Raw genomic sequence first — 16,598 nt, forward strand, 5'->3', positions numbered from 1 at the left:
TCAAGTGCAAGCGAAGAAGCAGAAGAGATATCGGAGAAGACTGAAACTCAACAAACGCAACTAACAAAGAAATGTTGTTGAAAAACTTGTTATTACACTCTGGTAATTGCACAATTACGTGTGTAAGTCAGATCACTTATACAGTACAGTAGTACTGTATGTACAGTACAGTGTTATATATTGTACTGTTTGGAGGTTAGATTGTACAGCATATTATATAACCTATATAACGGACATAGCTAGTTTTTTAACATTTAGATTCTTTCTAAAAGTAAATATTTATACGTGATTTATAAAATAATTAATTAATATATATTAATATAAAATATATAATAATATATTAGTTTACTTGTTTAATAAGAGATAAAGTGGCTGGTAACTAATCGTTTGGCACGTGACCGTGGCGCGCATTGTATAATTGTTTATTAAACGTAACTTAGGCCCGACAGAGGCCAGTCCCTCTTCTGTCCAATCAGAGCTTGGGGGGCGTCAACAAGCCGTTCAATGACGTCACTTCCCACGCGCGCGGGACGCTGCTAAAGGCGGCTAACAGCCCTAACTGACAATAAACAACTACCGGTGGCCTTTTTGGTTCACTAGAAGGCCGAAAAGGAGACCGTTTTCAAACTCGAAGCTGGTGCGACTTTTCTCCAGACCTCGTGTAGTGACTTTGGCAGCCGTTCACGCGCAGCTGCAGCCCCGCGGAGGCGGAAGGCTGCTCTGTTGTTGACATCCACGACGGGCACGGATGAGCGTGACACCAACTACTAGCTAACGCTACTTTCCCGCGGACGTCTTCACCCTCGGTTCTGTCCGACCCGTTTACGCTGGACTGCCGTGTTCGGCCGCCATGAAGCTGCAGTGCGATGTCGAGGTGGTGAATCGGATGCTGCCCACGTACGGCTTGAAAAGCCGAGGCAAAGGGACGAGAGCGGTGCTGTCCATCGGGAAGCACCTGGACAAGACGAGCACGCGCAGCGGCATCTACATGATGATCTGCACGGCCAAGGACCGAGCAGGCTCCAAGTACAAGGTCAGCGTGGGCCCGATCTAGTTTAATTTACCTTAGGCGCTTTATTTATTCATCAGTGTTGTCCATCAGTGTGATGGAAAACACTGATGCGTTCAAGTGCAAGCTGTTTTAATGCAGAATTATGTAGATCTTACACAGTACATGTAAAGATAATACTTTGCTGTTCATTTTTTAGCTCTAATCCAGCCTGTGTTTTCACAAGACAGACCTTAGATTGTGTTATTTTATTAAATATTAAATTCAACTTAAGCAATTCATCTTGTATAAACCAAGAGTTTAGCTTTTTGATCAAAACCAAACCAAAAAGCTAAACTCTTGGTTTATACTAGTTGAATTGATTAAGTTGAAATATATAATATTATTCATTCATCACCCAATTTGACTCTCATACTATTTGCTTAACATTTAACAGTGTCTGTCTTGGACATATGGTCGTATGTCTTATTTTTATTTTTGTTATTTATGAACATAAACACCATCCTGTTAAAAAGCCGTAACATCTTGGTGAACGAAGAATCTTAACCTATTCCAAATATTATTTTAGTTGGACAGAAAGTGTGACCTATGTTGAAAACTTGTTGTGTGTTGTTGTGTTGGCGTTCTGACTTCATTCCATCAGCAGTTTGTCTGATTTAAAGCGTCATTGCTCGGCATAGCTGTGAAGTTGGTTCAAACCAGCTTGATGACTTATGTTTTCAATATTCCTGTCTTCGCTTGTCCAAAGAATGAATCATCCACTTCCTCTAACGTAGTTAAATGTGTAGCTGCTCACATTTAACGACTTTCTCTTGCAGCTAAAAGACAACATAGAGAAGTTCTTCACCTGGTTTGTGGGGGACGGCAAGGCGACCGTGAGGCTAAAGGAACCTGCGGTTGACATTTGTTTGAGCAAGGTACGGTACAATGTAATGACAGTCTGAGTACGTATAATTAAGGCCCACGATCTTTCGGTTTACGTTGAAGTCACATGTTAAACATACATTTTGAGCCATCGTGTCAATGATTCATACTTTCTTAGGTAAGTGATGAATCGAGCGAGCAGCACAGCAGATCACGTTGTCTGCTCGCCAGTTAAACACAGACCCGCATACACACAGTTGTTTTGGCTGATGCCCGGGCAGACATCACAGCAGACTAATTGTTTCCAGTGGCTGTGCTCTTTTAGTTGATACAATAAAGGAGTGACCTTTCACACAGTTTCTGTCATAGTTCAACGTGTCATGTTGTCAGAGGTCTACAGTACTCGCAGCATCTTTATAGCTCAATTCTAACACTTAAAATTACAACATGCAGGTAAATTAACCCATTTTAAGTCTTTTTTAATTTTCATTTAATTTTCATCATAAGTCTAATTCCTGTACCTCACGTCCTGAGTTAGTCACATTTTTTCCCCTTAGCAAAAGGTTCATTGTGTTCATTCAGCGAAAGTGTGTCAAGATTTTTCTAGGCCAGCACACTTAGTTTAGATATTTCTAGGAATTCGGTCATACACGGTCTCCCTAGAGGAAACTTGAATTCTCAGTTTACCTGTATGCATTTCTAGGCTGATGCAAATAGCCTGAAGAACTTCCTGTCGGCTGCTCGCCTGGCAGACAGAGGAAGTGACACAAGCAGCCTTCCCCTGTCCACGCTGACTCCTGTTCGCGCCAAGGACGTGGAGCAACCAAAGAAGAAGCTGACCATTGTCTCAAAGAAGGACTACCCGCTCACCTCCAACTTCCCCTACTCCCTGGAGCAGCTGCAGGTGTCCTACTGTAAACTGTCGCGCGTGGACATGCGGATGCTGTCCCTCAAAGGTAAAGTCCGCCTGGTTATGTTCCCAATTCCCGTGTCATTGAGGGTCCTGTTAACTAGTGGTATGTTTAATGTTGCTTTCTGTTCTTGCAGCCCTTCGCAAACTAGACCTCAGCAACAACCACATCAAGAAACTCCCTGCCACCATCGGTGACCTCAGCTGTCTCTCTGAACTCATCCTCCACAACAACCACCTGGAGGCCTTCAGCCAGGCCCTGTGTCTGTCCACCCTGCAGCGGACCCTCCAGCTCCTGGACCTGAGCCAGAATCGACTGCAGTCCCTGCCTGCTCAGTTCTGCCAGCTCAAAGAACTCGTGAACCTCAAACTGGACGACAACGAGCTTATTCGCTTTCCTTTCCACATAGGCCGGCTCTCAAAGCTGAGATTCCTGTCGGCGGCACATAACCAGCTGTCTGTGCTCCCTAGTGACTTTCGTAAACTGAGTCTGGAGAACCTGGATTTATTTGGAAACCCATTTATTCAGCCCAATCCTCTAGAACACACAATGCAGCTGACTTTCCCTCTTACACTCCAAGAGATGGCTTCCAGAGCGGTGGTCAACCTAAGGTTAAAATGAAATAATCAGCTGATTTCCCTTTTCTAGTCTCACTATGGTTCAGTAGTTCTCATGGTTCCTTTCTGATTTGCTTCACAGGATATCGTACGGACCTCACATCATCCCTGCCCTCCTGTGTCGAGACCTGGAACTAGCCAAATCCTGCGACTGTGGCAGCGTCTGCATCAACTTCTACATCAAGACAGCGGTCAGCATGAATCTACACCAAGTGTCCCACACAGTGGTGCTGGTGGACGACATGGGAGGGACGGACGCTCCGGTGCAGCAGCACTTCTGCTCCCTCGCCTGCTACTCTACGTTTTTAGACAGCGCCCTTCAGAGAGGAATCAGATGAGCAGGAGCAAACTCTGGTTTAACTGAAAACTCATTCAAGGTCCAAAATAAATGCTGAGGATTTTGCAATAGTTTGCAAGTTTTAATACATTGCACATCATTGGTGTGAGAAAGAGAATCTGCAGTAGATACAACATTGTCACAGCTTTTAAAGGACAGTGTTGTGTTGCCTCGGCCTCTGTTAAGGCTTGTTTTAAGAAGAAAAAGCTCCAAGCTTCTGTTCAATAATAAAACCTAACATCAGAGATGACAAGTATGTTCACTACCGCTCTGCATCTAGCAACACTGACACATGACTGTCACATTGTCTGTTTCTGTCCTTTCTGCTTCTCGGAACAGAATCCAGGTCCCTACAGACCCAGACTGACATGCAGGGGAATTAAATGAGTTTTCCTAATGCAGTGCCTCAGGATTCATGATTATGAGCTGAGTTGTTTTTTACCCACAGCTTTTATTTTATACCTATGTCTATGTGGACAAGCTGAATAAAATTAAATCAATTTACCACATCACTCTTTTTTTATTCTAGGATATTGAAATATTTTCCAGTGTTTGAGTTACTTCTTCCCGGCTGTGGATTTTTTCACAGTACTCAGTCAAGCTCATAAATCAGGGTGTTTTGGAAGGTAAATCCAGCACACGTGGAATGATCACTGATGATGGTTTCGTTGCCGTGTTCGTCGGTTTCCCTCAGTACGGCATCTGGCAGCTTGTCTTGGTGCTCTGCTGGCAGGTCGTCCTCATCTACAGCCTCTCCTTCCTGCTGCTTTCCTGAGCCCGCAGTGACATCCTCAGGTCTGTTGCCTGAACCTTCTGTGTTTTCTCCATCGGTTCCGGGCGTTGTGCTGAATTCCTCAGTCTCCTGGGAAACGCTGCAGTCCTTGACAGTGTGGTCTGAACTGCTAGCTGGCATTGTGAAAGACACGGCAGCAGCTGTCTGGGATTCTTCACTGGATGCGTGAATGTGACACGCAGCTTCAACCTCGTCCTGGAGAATAAAGTGTATTTAAAAAAAAAAAGGGGGCTAAAAGGATGGTCTGAATGTTGTCTTACCTTTAATGCTGAGTGAACAGCCTCTTCTGCGTCAGTCTGCCTTTGAAGGTCTGAACTCTGTACGTTGGGCATTATATCTGACATATCTTGTTCCTCACATTCTGCTGCTCCATCACATTCTCCCCACACCTTATTTTCACTAGATGTTTCATTGTCCTCTTCATCCTGTATTTTTGGTAGATTACACTCTCTAACTTGTTCACCGTCTTCCTGCTCTTGACCACTTTCATAAGTCTTGTCCCTTTTTGGCTTTTCAGCTCCTCTCTCCTCCTCCACACATTCTTGCTTGATGGAACCTTCATCCTCGCCCACTATATGTCCCTTTGCTTCTATAACCTCCTGGCTGCTTCTTATTTGCCCATTGCCTATCTCCTGACCTCTTTTTTTATCATCACCTTTTTTCCATTCCTCCTTGTCATCCTCCTCCGCTCCAGTGTTGCCTTGCCTTTCCTCTCCACTTTCATTTTCACTCCGGTCACCACTAACAGGTGCTAATGCTAAATCATTAGCTTTAGGTGGAAGAACAGGCAGCGTCACTATCAGCTGTCCCGTGTGCTTGTTGAACTTGGCCTCTCCGGTATCCTCATCCACAGGGTAGGCTAACGGCAGCTCCAGTCTATAGGCCGGTGCCTTGGTTTCCAGCAGCAGACTTCTCTCTTTCACCTCCAGACTGGCGTCTGCGACCGACTTCACAAGTGGCAAGTCGACGGTGACCACTATCGCTTTCGGCCTGGGGCTCTTTGTCGAGTCCCTGGAACATCTGTAGTCCTGCAGGTCAATGACAGATCTGTATTTCACTGCGTAGTTGGGTTTGGTTGGCTCTTTGGTTCTCTGAAGTTGGATGTGGAAGCTCTGGGACCCGGGGCTGTTATCTGTTGCAGGTTTGGTGTGTGAAGATGGAACAGGGCTCTTTTCGTGTGGGTATGGGAAGGAAAGCGGGTCCGCGTCCTCTGAGGGCTGCTTGGCTTTGTGTCCGGGTATGGGTCTACGGATGACACAAGGCTGGGGGGTACCCTTGTACTTTGTCTTCATCTCCCTGACGTTGTTCTCGTCCAGACTCACATTGAAGGAATTCTGAATTCCCTGAACGGCCGTCTTGACCACCATCTCCATGAATTTCTCACTGGTCGTCGCTATGTGGAGAGTGTCCGGGTGAAAGACGACATCATAGATGGTGATCTTGTTACCTTTAGGGTCGGTGTCCTGCCTCCCGGGGTGCAGACTGTGGGGCAGGGACCAGTTCTGGCCCCTGCGTCCGTCCTCAGAGACGCCACACTTACATTCAGGCTTCCCTATTTTATCATTCCCACAGATGTTGATGAAGCACTTCTGCCTGCCGTCCACGCTTGTCTTGAGAGCCCTGAACGGCTGCGGGTGAATGAACTCCAGGCTGTTGCCTCTCTCTCGTTCCAAAAGTTGGATCTCCTCTTCGTACTTCTTCCTGCTCTCGGGGTCTGATATTTCTTGCGCGTACTCGCGCAGCATTTCTTTGAATCTGTCGTCTTTCAGAGCTTTAGTCAATTTGTCCATTTCCTCCCCTGTCAAATTCAGCTCGCTCAGCTTGTCTCCGACCTCCATCGCTGAAGAGCTTCAAGCGAACTTACGCGAACTAAAAGAAAAAAACAAACGTCAGAGGTAAAACGCGTCCTCTGCCGTGTTTCGTGTCAGTTAAAATTTGTCTCACCTCAAATAACGTTACGAACAAGAACTTCGGCGACAAACCAGCGTTTCGCCTGAGTTGCACGTAACCATAGCAACACAAAGGTCAATGGTGCAACAACAACATCCCTCCGTAGAGAAACAGTTGCTGTGCTTGCTAGTGGTTTTGCTAAGACCTATTAAAACTACCAAAAGTTAGAAAAAATGGGATTCACCTAATGAAATTCCGTATTGTCAATGGCTATACGAAAACAATGCGTGGTGCTCGCATTTTTTGGGTTAAATATTTCTTAAATGATCTTCAGGTAGTGACGCGGTCTCACCAGCAGAGGTCGCTCGACACCACTGACCAGGTGGCACGCGGCCACTGAATATGTCGGTCAGTAAGGCAAAGGGGCGGCGTGCAGGGGAGCCATCTGATTGGTCGCGCCCCCGGCGCTTCACATTTTTCACCGTCTGATTGGAAGATTCGTGCTGTTACTAGGTGTCGCGCCGCCGATTACAAACGCGTGTGTGAGAGAGGGAGAATCGAAAAGTCACCGAGTAAAACTTGGTCCAACAGCAACTTAAAACTGAATTGTTTACATTATAACGTTAACATTTAAACAATCGAGGCGGCTCCGGGCGTTTTCTCGGGCTTGGACGTTTCAGTGAACACTGACTGGGGATCAGTGATGAAATACTTGAGAATGATAAATTATGTAGGCTCCACCACCTGCAGGTTCCCAGGAGACAGCGCTAAGTGGGCTCTGATCTGTTAATAAACAGGCAAACAAATCTTGGTTCTGTTCTGGATTGACTCAACGGAAACTCAGGCTCTGATCTAGAACACAACGTCCCCAGATGGCCTCACCAAAAGAACTTTTATGACACCAATATAATTCACTGACCCAACAGGAAGTGACCCACTGAGGAGTCAGCACATTAGGAGGAACATGAGGTTCAGTCGACCCAAAGAGGGAGGCTGTGACTCAGGCAGGATGTGGGCAGGCACACACACAACCTCCTTCTTTCCCACATTTAATACTGAAAAACACAATTTACAAAGACTGTTTAATTTAATCATTTTAATTACAAATATGTATTAAATAATATGAAAGTTAGGGAGATATAATCAAGGTAAAATCATAGTACTGATGATTAATATTCATATGTACAATTTTCCCAAATATGACAAATAATTGCATTTCATAGTACAACAAACAATACATTCACAGAGACATACTGTATGTATGTATATATATATATATATATATATATATATACACACATATACATACATATATTGTATTAACTATAACTGATGGGGGAGGTGTGGGGGACGTTAAAATATAGAACACAAATAATATACAAAGGCTTTGGCAAGAGTGTATACAATACAAATTATATAGTAAACAACAAAACCCTGTAGAGGAAATGTACAAATGAGCAGTAGAGAGAAATTCAAGAGTCCAGTGCATGTTTTTCTTTCATTCCCATGAGTAAAAGAGCAGCAGCCTGTTGTGCTTGGCTGTTCCCCGTGTCCCCGTGGCATGTTGGGAGTGGGCAGGATGGAAGTGTTCATTGTCTACTTGGAGCTGGCAGGTACCAGCATGCTTAGTGTGGCAAGTCCCGGTTTTGACGGCGGCGCTTTGCCCGCCGCCATTTTGTTCAGGCTTCGCACGTCGGCCTGCCAGGTGGATATTTTCTTGGTGGTCATGTGGCGGCGGGCGTGCTTGGTGAGGTGGTCGCTGCGCATGAACCGCCGGTCGCACACGGGACACACGAACTTCTTCTCGCCGGTGTGCGTCCGCCGGTGGCGCGAGAGCTCGTCGGAGCGGGCGAAGCGCTTGTCGCAGCCGTCCCAGCTGCAGCTGAAGGGCTTCTCACCTGAGGGGGGGGAGAGGAAAACAGGGAGAGGAGCGATTAAAAATTGAGTCACGCCACAATCATACAGGACAATGAGCTCACTCTCTTCCCAGCAAGAGTAAGTAACACTAATCCCGAGTCAGACTTGACTCCTCACCCCCTCGAGTTCCAACCAAACCCCCCATTGAATGCTCACCTGTGTGCGTTCGGAGGTGAGCCTTGAGGTGTGAGCTCTTGAAGTACGTCTTCCTGCAGCCTGCGAAGTTGCACACATAATTCCTCCTGCGGGAAAAGTCCAGCTTTGCGGCCGCGGTGCTGCCGCTGGGCCCGGCCGGCATGTAGACGGGGGCCGGGGCCAGAGGTAGCAGCTTGGTGTTGCCCAGGGTCATGACAGTCTGCGGGCAGTGAGGGGCCTGAGAGACCGCAGGCTGGGGGACCACCAGCATCACCGTCCCCTGCGGCACCGCCGAGCCCACGATGAGGGACTGCTGGAGGGGGCCGGCGTTGGCCGAGGCGGGCTGGGGGAGGATGGCTGCGTTGGCGGTGCAAATTCCAGCACTGGACGTTTGAACAGCATTGGGGATAAAGGCTGAGATTATCCCTGGTTGGCTGCTGACGGGGAACATGTGGCAGATGATTTGAGGGCTGTTGACTGGAGGCGGGGACAGCGTGGTGGGAAAAGGGGGACTGGGTGTCCTGCTCTGCAGCTGGGTGACAATGGGAGCGGAGGTGCAGAGGTTTGAGGGGCTGGGCTGTTGTTTTGTCTCTGAGCTTGTGAGAGGAGCTGGAGGAGACGGAGGTTTCTGGCAGACGGCGGCTGCAACCGTTTCTCTGGGTGCCTCCGGTCTGGGGGCCGCGAGCGTTTGGTGTTGGCAGGGGATGCTGTCTGCCGTGTGGCGGATGACGCTGGTGGCCATGGCTCGGCAGGGCTGGAGCGGAGACGGGGTTTTTTCAGCGATGGGTGCTAAGGCGGGTTGGTGAGGCCCAGGGCCACAGCGCTGCGAGGGCAAAGCCGGGCCGGAGCTCAACTGGAGGCCGGGGTTAGAGGTCGAATTCTCCACAAAGCTGGGACTGTGAGGTGGAGTCATGCACTGGAAGGAGAAGTGAAATAGAAAATGTAATTACTTACTTACTAAATACTTTCAGTACCTGTGTTTGCAGATCCAATCAGAGAAAACAGAGGACTGACTGTTCCACTGAATCTTCTCTCCTCCCACTCTTACTGGTTCACAACCCCCAAAGTTCAAGATACCAATCACTGATCGTCACCTTTGTCCCTTTAAGCCCTTGGGCTGTTGACAGGAAACAGCCTGGAATGTCCCGCTGTGGGCTCACCCCCAGGACAAACATCAGCTCACTACCATAACCCACCTGGAGGAACCTGCTATGAACGTGGGAGCTGACTTTGTAACCTTACTCTGACTTCTCATTGTAGACTTCAGAGATCATCAGAAGAATCCAGACTTGCTGCACATGTCACACCTTTTATGACCCTCAGAATCTATTAACAAGCCCCAATTACTTCAATGTGAAGACTTATTTTTCATTTATTAAAACATGAGCTTCATGAGTTCTTAGGAGAATCACGTGAAGTAATCTGATAGAGACAGTGAGTCACGTAATGTTCTCATGTGTCTGCCAAAATTCTGACAACACAAAAATGCCACAGAGCTCATTGCACACCTTAATAACAGTTTACTGCTCACATTAAAACTCAACGCATCCACACTGTGCAGACATTTGACTGCGCAGGAGCATAATGAGACTCTTACCAGGGAGGAGAGGGACACAAAGTCCTTGGAGGGCTCTGGAAGTTCTGGGGGCAGGAGGGAGTCACAGGAGTCTGAAGCCGGCGTGAGGGGCCTGGGCTTGCAGGGGTTGGGTCTGAGGCTCTGGCCCCAGGAGCTCATGCACACCAGGGCTTCGGCCGCCTCCAGGTCCGTGTACTCCAGACCGGAGGTTCCACTGGAGACAGACTGCTCGCTGTCGTGCCTTCTTCTCTTTGTGTAGGACCCACAATGACCCATAGACTCAGTCTAAGAGAAACAACAAGCCAACAACAGGCAAACAATCATGAATAAAAGTACAAGGGGCCCAACATGAAGCCGTTGTGGTTATTCGTCAACTACTCATATTGCGTATTGCTGTGCGCTGACTGAACTATGACACAGATCTGACTCTTGCACCGATGCAAACTCGAGTGGGAGATTTCCACTTTGAAAAGCTGGAATGGAAACACACTTTTGTCATCTGCTCAGTCACCGTTCGTGCATCTAAGGTTCCCGGGTCGTGACGCTGCCGGTAAGGGAGAGGGGGGCGTTGGTGGCTACACCCCAGCACAGCACGCACCGCCCGTGGCCGAGCGCCAGGACGCCTCCCACGGCCAAATATAGACCAAAGAGTGACGTGCTGCGAGATGAGCCATGTGAAACCCCCATAAAGCGGTCAGCGATCAGGAAGTAGCTTTATTACTTCAACTTACGCTTCACATAAACCTGTGCACATGACATAACTTATAACCCGACCCGATTGAACGATTTGTGGACACTGACATTCTTACGTTAATGTTACAAATTCAAAATGAATGAATATGCCTTGAAATGCGTGGGTCACAATGTTTAAATGCCGACTACAAAGCATCTATAAAGACTCAGTGAAACTGCGTTGTAAATATACAATTTAAAACATTCATATATTAAGAATGATTTGGCAACGCGCTTTGCCATAACACAAAATAATATTATAAAAGTGATGCAAGAACATTCAATTCTGCTGCTAAAACAGCATAAATGGTGTTAGTGAAATGTCAAGTCACTTAGTAAACAACTGGATGTCAACTGGGAAATAAACAAAAATAAATGTTACATTAAGGTGAAATTGGATTTTTTAAAAATATCTTACCCCTTGTGAGTCCATCTCTGTAAATTTTCGCAATGGCATTGAGGAATAAAATATCTATCTATCACTTTTTCGCTGTCAAAGCCAGTGTAGAACAAAGAGACGGCGGTTGCCAGTGCTGTAGCCTGCGCTGGGGTTGGGTTGAGGTCGTTTTTTTCTCTGACTGGCTTCCCTTTCTCTCAGCTGTGTGCGTAAAACATAGGGAGGCAGAAAAAAAAGAAAAACAAACCTCATAACACGCACCCGCGGGTGGCAACACTCAGCCAATCACAGCCGAGTGTGTGCGAAGCTGCAGCCTATAGGAAGGCAGACGGCGCGTGAACAGTGCGTGCTCGCTGGGCGGTTGGAGGAAATAGGGTGCGTGGCCGTTGGTGGGCGTGGCCGTGGGTGTCAGCAGTGTCAGTGTAAACCCGATGAACCTCCAGCCGTTAAATTGGGCGAAAGGTCGCTCCGGTCTATGCTGCATTCACGGGGGTTGGGAATACCTTCCTGAAAACGTGCTATGCGACATTTTATGCCTTTTAAAAAACGTACAGCTCTGCAACCCACTGTAAATGTTTTGAGAATGGAAATTATAAAAGCAAAATTTAACAAATAAATATATCTATATGATAATTAAATAAGTATATTGACTTAATGTAATATAATCAATTTAATGTTTGTCTTGAATTTGCATAAATAAAATATATCAAAACTTTACTGATATATTTTATCAGTAGTCATCATTATATATAAAGGCTGTATTTCCTTTTACTGTATACTGGCCCGAGGTTTTGTGACCGCTTATGTGTGAATTACAAACTGCTGTCTCTATGGAACTTACTAGTTGCCTTGGAGTTCGCTGAAACAGTCAGTCATGTTGTTTGGTAAACACAAAACAATCTAAATAAACAAATAAAAATGAGGCTAAACAACACACACGAAAACAGAATAATACATGATATCTATTTCAAGTTTAACATTGTATGTCTTATACTTAATGTCTTGTAATTTGACAAAATGTCTATATTCAAAATATATAGCTTAACTGTTTTGATCATTGGATTTTTTATGATCTCCACTTGTACAATTAAAAATAGTTGTATTCTATGTTGTATTTGAAGTTTGATCTAAAGAAATGTACAAATCAGGTGAAATAGTTGTTTACACCAATGACATTCAAAGTAAGGAAAGAACATTTAGATATGATATTTGTAAAAAATAGTCTCAATCAACATATGTACTTGCCTTGTTGCATTAAACATTTTGCAGCTAATGAAAATGGTCAAGCCAGTGAAATCTTACAAGAGCCACATCAGCTTTAAAGTCAGTGGGCCTGTGGGAAAGCGATGTTTTCCACCTTTCTCACAGCACCTGAAGGCATCACCAGTGCTAGGTAGAGCGCGGGCTTCTCGTTTAGGTCCTTGTTAAGCTGTTGCTGCAGTTTCCTCACAGGGTCAAAAAACAAGCGCTTCAGTGGCTTCACTTCAACATTTCACTAAACACACACATGGAAAGTCACTGATTCAGAAGTATGTAACGAATGATCCGCTCTGCAGCCAGATGCCCTTATATAGTATAGACTGTAACTATTACCTTTGACCTTGTTTGCAGTAAAGTATTCATTCATGATAATCCTTTCAAATGTTTTCTACATCATATTCATCTGGGAGACACAATGAATAATTACATGAGATTAATAACAATGTACCCAGCAAGGATTTTGAGTGTTTATCTAAAAGCACATGAAGCCCCATTTGTTGTATATAGCTCTAAATATGTTTTAGTTTTTACTTATACATTAAAGTTAAACTATTTGCCATAGACGTTCAAGGCTACAGATGCTCAGCACTGCTTGTCCTGGAGGCAAAACAATGAATACTGTATTTTATTCATTGCTAAATATTGTATTCATGTATATTGGGCTTGTTTCAGGACCTTTCTATGAGATAATTGAAACTTTTCAGTGTCAGAGAATTCAAGTGTGTCTTGACCTACATAGGATGTTACATCACCAGTTGCGCTTACAAAAGGAAAGATACGTCAGAGGTTCCAACAAACGCCTGGAAGCCATCATATGAAAACAGCACCGCCTCAGTAAAATGTCCATTATTCAGCATAACGGCAGCTGCTTGGGTTAAAACGCTAGCATGTCCCTGTCATTCACAGGATCCAGTGTATTTCGTCTCTTTGATTTATGCTGGTTTGAAGGTGTGCCGGTCCCTGGGAGCGCTAGCTGCTAACGAAGGCCGGGCCTCAGTGTGACTCACACCAGCGTGACCTCGGCCGGGAGCTGCAGCTTCAGCGCCAGCACTTTGCCAGAAGACGGGGGATGAGGGTGGAGTTACGGGGAAAACAAGTTAGCACACAGGCACGACAGGCAGCCCGGGCCTAAGTACAGCAGCCTGTTTGTGATATAAGTGGGGCAGTCCGCTGCAACTTAGCCAGGGAATCTGGAGGAAAGGTTACGCTGGCCCTATCTGGGCCTCCGCATGCACCCCCCCCTCCAGCCGACTCCCCCAAATCAGGAAGGCCACGAGTGGCCTGAGGGGGGAGTTGCCCCAGCTGGGTTAAATATACCACCTAGCGGACCCTGAGCTCTGACACGCTATTGTGACCACTGTCATTGAGAACACTGGGTTCCAAACCCTGTCCTCTGAGTTGTTCTGACTACACCTGATTTACCAGCAGCTTATTACTACCTGCATCAGGTGTGTTCACTCAGTCGGAGAAGGGGAAATACCGTGTCAGATATAACTTATTAAACCATATCAAAAATGATATTCAATTTCCTGAACAAGCTAACACAAAGCTACAAGGTGCAAACTAAGAATAACAACATCCTCCTACACACACACTTTTCCGTTCAACCTACTTTCACAGTTGAATTTGTTATGTTAAACACGTGTCGGGACAGAAAACAGGCGACAAGCGAATGAACATCAACAGTGAATACTTTTGTGTTGTAAAATCTCGCTGCTGCTGTCACTGGCTGTCATTCTTTTACTTTGACGAAACTCAGAGCTAAAAATAGAAATGACAACTTATTGTCACCATGATTAATAAAAATTCAAAAAGTTTAAATTTTTGTAACCAAAAAGCTCTGAATTACATTTTTTACATAAGCTAATGTTATACAATTAACCATAGTGTTTCATGGGTTGAGCTGAACCTGTGGCTCCTCCCCACCGTCGCTGAAAACGGGCATCTGGGTGAAAGGACACAGCACGTAAAACGAGCTCAGGCTGTGTTTAAAATATCCAAAGAGGCATCATTAATCCTGTCTATCATGATTTTTTATGAATTTCTATAAAGACATTTCAAAAGAAACGTTTTCATAGAACAAAATGAGACACCAGAACCAACAGCTGATCCATGCAGTCCCATATATACGTCTCTACTACAGTCAAGAGCACATACCACAAACTAGAGCTAGGAATCTAATATATAAAGAGGCAAACCGGCATCTGAACTTTTGGACCCGTAATCAGTCACATGGACACAAAGCGAAGCATTTGCATAATGGCACATGTAAACATCCATGTCAGTGGTTAGTAAATAAAAATGATCTCAGTTCTGCAGTGGCTGTTCCACTCATTCAAGGCCGTTTAAGAGAGAAACAGAAGATTTTGTCATGGTTTACATCAAAATACACAGAATGCAGGAAGTGTACGGAAATTTCCATGAAATCACGTAAATGTGAGTCCCTTAATGTGAAATCTTGCTGTTATTAGATGCTTCCCTTTGTTCTTTGAACTGTCATCAAGCCTACTTAGAGAAACCCACAACCTGAGGTGCATGGTCTCAATGGAATGGTTACTGTTTATTGTGTGTTAAATATTTTCTAGCTGGGAAAAATGATTTAACAGCAGATTCTTGTAGGGTATAGACACTAAATGTTGCCTGACAACAGACACAGATGACCCGTCTCCTATAGTCAGTTCTGCACTAAAGGAGTCTTTGTTTACCAGGCAGCACGTGACTCCGTCCCTCTCTAGGACTGTGCAGGATCCGAGCTTCTGATTGGACACGACGTGATTCTATAGTCAATCTGTTGCTATGAGACTGATGTTGGTGCTGCTAGCTCGTCTGTTGTCCTGGCAACAGGAGGAACAGGAGGCAGGTTTGAGGGCTCCAAGTAAGAGCTTCCCTGGAGACAGTCTGAGCGAGCGTGGTGCCTGATATTAAGGGCTTGGATATTAAATCATAAACTGAGAACATTCTGCAACAACGTCCACAATTTTTCTGTAAAACTGTTCAGAATATGAAGCTCAAAGCAGACAGAAACCTGTATTTGCCCAGTTCTTTGTTTCACAGGTGGCGCCTTAGAACTGACTCGCGTTTAGAACTTTGTGGCTTTATTTCTTGAGTGCTGAACACGGAGAACAGCGCAAAAGGTGTAAGTGTGTGGGCGCCGTGGGAGCGAGTGGTTAAAATAGGTTTCATTTCAACAGCCTACATTCTGAATCACAGCACACACGGTGATTGAGAAACTTCGCAGCAGGTACGATTTTATGAAGTTGTTCTATAAAAATTGCCATGAATCATCCACAACCACACTGACACTGACTCAAACAGTTGTCACTGTGTGGCAGTAAATGTGTAATTTGAGTCCCATAGAACAAACTAGTGTCCCATTCGTTTTAACATGAGATATTTTTTGCCGCACTATTTGTACAAATGCGTTTCTGGACCCTGGTTCGACACCAGATATGGAACAGGACGTAATGAGAGGTAAGCGGAGTCGGATCAGGGGGCGCGTGTTTAGCTTTTTCCACAACAAACTAGAATTGCGCACGCGATGTTTGAACAGCGCCGAAGTGGGTCACTTTTTGTCAGGTGTGCCAGGGGCTCATCATCCTGTCAGCAGCGGGTGCAACCTGAGAGGGCACCAGCTCAACCTGCTGCAAGGTCTCTGCAGCACACAGATGAACTATGACTCTGTGTTTTGACTAAATATACTGTGACTGCAGGCTAATCACTAGGGAGTGGATTTCAATATTATTTCCGCATGAATGTAGATGCACAGTGATGCAACATCAAGGACGTGGTCGTGCAGAACCAGGCTCAAGAATTAAGTGAGGTTCCTCTGCGTGTTGTTATTTATGGCATTACATTTTACTACAGGACATTACACAACCGTGAATCAACGAACACCACGTTGTGAAAGCTGTGCTCGCAGCGCTCAGGGTTGTTTATGCCAAAAGCAAGTCATTCCACCCACAGAAAGCCAAGCTGTTTCATAAAAACATCCAAACAAGCAGAAGGAAAGAAAAAGAAAAAGAAGAGTAGGTCACGATTGTGGTCGGAATATTTGAATGGTCTGTTACAAATGCTGGGCAGTAGCAGCAGGCGATAGAGGTGTGATGTGGTGGGTCGTTAGCGATCCGTCAGAATCTGGAAGGACCGGCTCAGTGCTGGCT

The 16,598-nt window shown here is 45.6% G+C and overlaps 3 protein-coding genes across 3 annotated transcripts; 1 reads left to right on the plus strand and 2 right to left on the minus strand.

Annotated features, from left to right (window-relative positions):
- Nucleotides 1-482: 482 nt before the first annotated feature.
- lrr1 (leucine rich repeat protein 1) lies at nucleotides 483-3,983 on the plus strand. The gene is made up of 5 exons (XM_029138619.3): nucleotides 483-1,033; nucleotides 1,828-1,926; nucleotides 2,577-2,829; nucleotides 2,921-3,395; nucleotides 3,484-3,983. Exons 1-5 carry the CDS (start codon nucleotides 851-853, stop codon nucleotides 3,737-3,739), a joined length of 1,266 nt encoding a protein of 421 aa, XP_028994452.1. The 5' UTR covers nucleotides 483-850; the 3' UTR covers nucleotides 3,740-3,983.
- A 255-nt stretch (nucleotides 3,984-4,238) lies between these two features.
- Nucleotides 4,239-6,780, minus strand: dnaaf2 (dynein axonemal assembly factor 2). Its single transcript, XM_029138616.3, has 3 exons — nucleotides 6,476-6,780; nucleotides 4,792-6,400; nucleotides 4,239-4,726 (listed from the first exon to the last, which is right to left on the minus strand). The coding sequence occupies exons 2-3, from the start codon at nucleotides 6,367-6,369 to the stop codon at nucleotides 4,331-4,333; spliced, it is 1,974 nt and encodes a 657-aa protein (XP_028994449.1). The 5' UTR covers nucleotides 6,370-6,400; nucleotides 6,476-6,780; the 3' UTR covers nucleotides 4,239-4,330.
- A 447-nt stretch (nucleotides 6,781-7,227) lies between these two features.
- Nucleotides 7,228-12,702, minus strand: klf11b (Kruppel-like factor 11b). Its single transcript, XM_029139828.3, has 4 exons — nucleotides 11,200-12,702; nucleotides 10,071-10,334; nucleotides 8,495-9,389; nucleotides 7,228-8,319 (listed from the first exon to the last, which is right to left on the minus strand). Exons 1-4 carry the CDS (start codon nucleotides 11,236-11,238, stop codon nucleotides 8,018-8,020), a joined length of 1,500 nt encoding a protein of 499 aa, XP_028995661.1. The 5' UTR covers nucleotides 11,239-12,702; the 3' UTR covers nucleotides 7,228-8,017.
- Between the last annotated feature and the right edge of the window lie 3,896 nt (nucleotides 12,703-16,598).

Source organism: Betta splendens, chromosome 22, assembly GCF_900634795.4.
Source record: "Betta splendens chromosome 22, fBetSpl5.4, whole genome shotgun sequence".
NCBI lineage: Eukaryota > Metazoa > Chordata > Actinopteri > Anabantiformes > Osphronemidae > Betta > Betta splendens.